Genomic DNA, 4,735 nt, shown 5'->3' on the forward strand with positions numbered 1-4,735 from the left:
ATTTTCTCTCTTTCTGTCCACCTCCTTTATTCATACATACAAATTGTTTTTTGTGGTAGGTGACTTGGGGGAGGGAGGGATATGGTGCACATGTCCCATGATGGGTAGAGGGCTTGAGCTCCCCTCCCAACCCTCACGATGAATTCACCACTGGCCGTGGGATCCACCAATTGATCGTGGAATGTGATTGATCAAAATTTTCTTATATAAATAATGGCCACTCGTCAGCTAGTCTTCTTTTTACTTCTTCTTTCCCCTTCCTAATCTGACCCACCACACTCTGCCGCCACCTCCAGAGGCCTCCACCAGCCATGGCCACCGAGATACTTCACCCCATAGCATGGACTCCGTGTACGTAACCAGAGTCCGTATTATGCGATTTTTTGGGTGGGTGATTGGGTTCCCATTATGGGTAGGGGGCTCAAGCCCCTCATTTAAACCCTCACATTGTATTCAGCCTTAAGTGCAGATCAAAAGGCTTGGATCCTCTAGAGATGAGCAGAGGATAGAAATGTAAGAGAGCATTCTAGTTGCAGTTGCAACAAGTTTAGAAGATTGAGATTAGGTGAGGCAAAAGATTAGAAAATGTAGAAGAAATTGTTATTGGAACAACCATATGCAAAAATTTTACTACAACAATAAAGACCATGTCTTATATCGATTCATCATCATCAGACCATCTTTTCAAAATGTAATTAACCATGAATTCAGACCTAATAAATTTCTCGGTCATTGAATGAAACAAAAACACATTTAAATTTATTGTCCACATGCTCTCACCCAACATATGAACGACTACCAATAAACCTAAAACTACCCACATTATTATTAGATAAGTTGTTAAACTTTGTTACTAAAAAAATCTTCCTTCGTACATACAAATTGTTGTGGTAGGTGATTGAGGGAGGGAGGGTGGTGCCCATTTCCCATGATGGGTAGGGGCTTGAGCCCCCCTCCCAACCCTCACGATGAATTCAACCTTGAGTGTAGCTCTCTGGTTGTGTTGTGTAGTGTAACTAGTGACCAGTGATCGTGTAGTGCTTGTGCTTTTGTGCGCTTTGCTATTTGTGAACTTTGTAAACCGTCAAAGACCCATCGAATGCTCCACCAATGGACTAATGAGTGAAGACATATTTGACTAATGAGTGAGAAACAAAAAAGAGGGATGTGTCTCATCTCTGCACTGCTTTTTGTGCAAATTTTGATAAATTGGTCATTTTTGTGATCCACTGGTTGGCCGTGGGATGCGATTGATCAAAATTTTCTTATATAAGTAATGGACACTGGACAACTGGTCTTCCTTTCTCTTCTTCTTTCCCCTCGCTAGTCCAACCGCACCCTTCGCCGCCGCCTCTAGGCCTCTCCACCAGGCATGGCATACAAAAATGTTTTTTGGTGGATGTGACTGGGGAGGAAAGGAGGGAGGATAGCGTCCATTTCCCATGATGGGTAGGGTGCTCAAGCCCCTCTCCAAACCCTCACGCCGTATTCAGCCTTAAGTGCAGATCCACGGGCTAGATGAGCAGAGCATAAAATGTAAGAGATCATTCTAGTTGTAATTGCAACAAGATATTGAGATTAGGTGAGGCAACAAGATCATAAGATGTAGAAGAAATTGTTATTGGAACAGCCTTGTGGAAAAAAATTACTATAATACATGTCTTATATCGATTCATCATCATCATACCATCTTTTCAAAATGTAATTACCCATGAATCCCGGCCTAATAAATTTCTAGGTCATTAATAAATGAAATAAAAACTCATTTAAATTTATTGTCCACACGCTAGACGACCAATAAACCTAAAACAACCTACATTAGTAGATAATAAGTTGTTGTTAAACTTTATTGCTCACAAAAAAAATCAACATCCCTAATCCGAGCACCTATACATACCTACAAAATGGTCGGTCGCTTTGTACATTCCCATCATCTCTTAAACAACGAGAGAGAGATATGCCCAAACCGCGTGACATTTTTAATTCCATTCTCCCTTTCTTTCGTTCCAATTTAATTCCTTGCTTGTGGTCTTCGCATGGTTGCCCGGTCAATCCAACCCCGTCGCCAACTGAACCCCCCACCTCCTCTTCCTCCTCCCCACAGCAGGACCAGGCCAAGTCGTCTCCTTTTCCACCACCACGCTCTCGCCTGTTCCTCTCCCCCTCCCTGTCTCCTCCCCCTCCCCCCAGGCCGCTACTCCACCCTCCCCCTCTGCAGATCCCCGCCGGGTATTATTTCTCCGGCTCGCCGCCGTCGTCGGCGCCCCGCCGTGCCATTCCATCCAGGTAATCCGTCAATTCCCGTGCTTCCGTTCCGTGTCGTTTTACTGTACAGCCTCATTCCGTCGGCCGTGCTGCCAATGGTTGATTCGTCAGGAAAAGGACCGTCTTTTCTTGTATCAATCCTTGTGCGCGATTCTAATTTCGCTAGTTTAGCGGATCAATTGGGCGGAGGCTCACCGCGCCATGTCAATTTGCAGGTCTTGATCCGTGATCCCGCCGGCGTCGTCGGACCTGTGCTCAGCGCCGGCGGTACGAATTGCCATCCGGCGCTATTCGCCTGCTGATTCGGCGGTGCGGGGCGGCTGATCCAGTGGCGAATTTGATGAATTCGCGCCGGTCGAGGTCGGTGAAGCTGGTGTCGGCGCGCGCCAACAGGGCCCTGGAGGTGGACATCGCGGAGGAAGGCGAGGACGCGCGGATGAGCTCCTCCGCCGCCAACACCGTGTACTGCTGTATCGCCAAAGGCCGGAGTGTCATCTATCGGTACAGCAGCAGCAAGGGCGGCGACAGCGGCGGCGACCCACAGGTGGAGGCCACCGCCGCGCTCTGCCTTGAAAGCTCGCCGCCGCACCACCGGCATTACGTCCACACCTCTGGGTGCCGAAGCTACGGCTACCTGATGGCTGACGGCCACACTTTCTTCGCCATCATCGACCCCAGCGTCGGGAGCGCCGGTGCGCTGCAGTTCCTAGAGCGTGTACGGGACGCGTTCCGGAGCAGCGGTGGCGGCGGCAGCAGGAACAACGGATTCCATGAATCTCTGGTGCCGGCGGTCCAGAGACTGGTGGCGTCACTGGAGAAGATGCCCCATGTCGCGTTCGTTCTTGAGGAGGATGGCGCGGGCGCTGGCGACGGTGGCAACGGCTGCACGTCGTCATCGCCATCTAAGGTGCCTCTGCTCGGGAAGAGTGGGAGCAGGAAGGAGAAGCGGCGGTCCAGGGACAAGCTAGCGTCGGCGACGGGGGACAGCGAGGACGAGCACCACGGGACCAGGGCGGTGAGGATAGACGTGCCAAATGAGGAGGTCGCCGGCGGCATGTCACTGGAGCGCAGCGTGAGCCAGTCCAGGCTGCGGAGGCAGCAGCAGCAGCCGTCACGGTCGCTATGGATGCGCCATGTGAAGGTCATCATCGTCATCGACGCCGTCGTCTGCCTCGTGCTGTTCGCGGCTTGGCTGGCAGTGTGCAAGGGATTCCAGTGTGTTTCTGGGTGATGAACTGATGATCGATGGGAACCTTTGCATCAGTTGTGTACAGTTTTTGAGGAGCAGAGATTGCTCTGGGTGTGGTGAGGTTTGATATCTTCCTTCGATTCGATTCGATTCTCGGAAGGGTAAATACAAGGCAAGAGAAATGTTGAAGGAGAGATGGAGGGAGAGATCATGTGGTAAAAGATCGGCGAGAATTGGGTGGATGGATAATACAACCCACCAAGAGATAGAATGTTCAATGATCAGATCATGGAAATGGAGGATCCATGTGTTGAACATGTATACATGAGAATTTGTTTCTAGGATTCTTTTTTTTTTTTGTAGGTGCCATGCGTGCGCACGTGTGTGATACTCAGATTCCATTGCAAATAATATTTGCGCAGATGATGATATGATATGCATTTGCTTACAGTATTTGAGTCAATAGGCTTTTTTTTTTCATTTGGCCTTCCCTTCCCCGTCGATTTATGGTGCTGGATTTGTTGTTTGTATGTGCCCAGCTGTGGAGGGTTACGGCAGCCGATTCAAATTGCCTAGTTGGATTCATCACAAGCGGGTACCTGTCTTCTGAACTTTTATCTGAATGGCAGGTTCCATGTAAAGAAAGATGTAGAGATTAGCTCAGAGCAGTTTTGTTGATCGTGTGATGAACTGATGACCATCCCCTCCCCTCCGCTCCAGCAGCATGTATCTGAAGTGCCTGATCGCATCCATCCTTTTCTAGTTCGTCCCAATCGACATGAGACTCACCCTGTGTCAGATGATGTTTAAGCTGGACATGATGGTGCCGGGGTCGAAAGTTTGCCAGCAACATCATGCTGGATGCTGATCAGGTGGCAAGTGGCATAAGATGGTGATCAGGTCCATCGACATTCCAACATGTTAAATCATAGTGAGACACGGAGGCCGCGAAGGCCAAGCCGGCATGCCTCGTGCCTGAACAGACCGAGTTACATTACTCACATGGTATGCTGAAGCTGTTTCAGAAGACAAGGTACTGATGCCGCTGTGGATGCAGCTTTTCAGCTACTGTTTTTTTTTTTTGAAACTTTGGTGGCTCTACGGCCTTTCATTACCATAACCAGACTGTCACGGTTCCAATGGAAACCATGACGATAACTAGAATCGGAATGGAGATTGGGAAGAGCAAGAACAGGGATTGGGAACAGACGAAGGATTGGTTTCTATACAGAGAGACGTTCAGAGTTCAATCGTCACAGAGCAATCGGTTACAGGCGTTAT

The 4,735-nt window shown here is 49.0% G+C and overlaps 1 protein-coding gene across 3 annotated transcripts; it reads left to right on the forward strand.

The window, feature by feature from the left end:
- The first annotated feature begins 2,065 nt into the window (after positions 1–2,065).
- LOC136472568 (phytolongin Phyl1.1-like) lies at positions 2,066–3,812 on the forward strand. 3 transcript variants are annotated; one of them, XM_066470267.1, is made up of 2 exons: positions 2,066–2,286; positions 2,432–3,812. In XM_066470267.1, exon 2 carries the CDS (start codon positions 2,606–2,608, stop codon positions 3,494–3,496), a length of 891 nt encoding a protein of 296 aa, XP_066326364.1. In that variant the 5' UTR covers positions 2,066–2,286; positions 2,432–2,605; the 3' UTR covers positions 3,497–3,812. The 3 variants fall into 3 exon arrangements, with proteins under 3 accessions (XP_066326364.1, XP_066326363.1, XP_066326362.1); XM_066470266.1 differs by having other exon boundaries at positions 2,437–3,812; XM_066470265.1 differs by having other exon boundaries at positions 2,481–3,812.
- Positions 3,813–4,735: the final 923 nt, after the last annotated feature.

Source organism: Miscanthus floridulus, chromosome 8 (genome assembly GCF_019320115.1).
Source record: "Miscanthus floridulus cultivar M001 chromosome 8, ASM1932011v1, whole genome shotgun sequence".
In the NCBI taxonomy this organism is placed as follows: Eukaryota; Viridiplantae; Streptophyta; class Magnoliopsida; order Poales; family Poaceae; genus Miscanthus; species Miscanthus floridulus.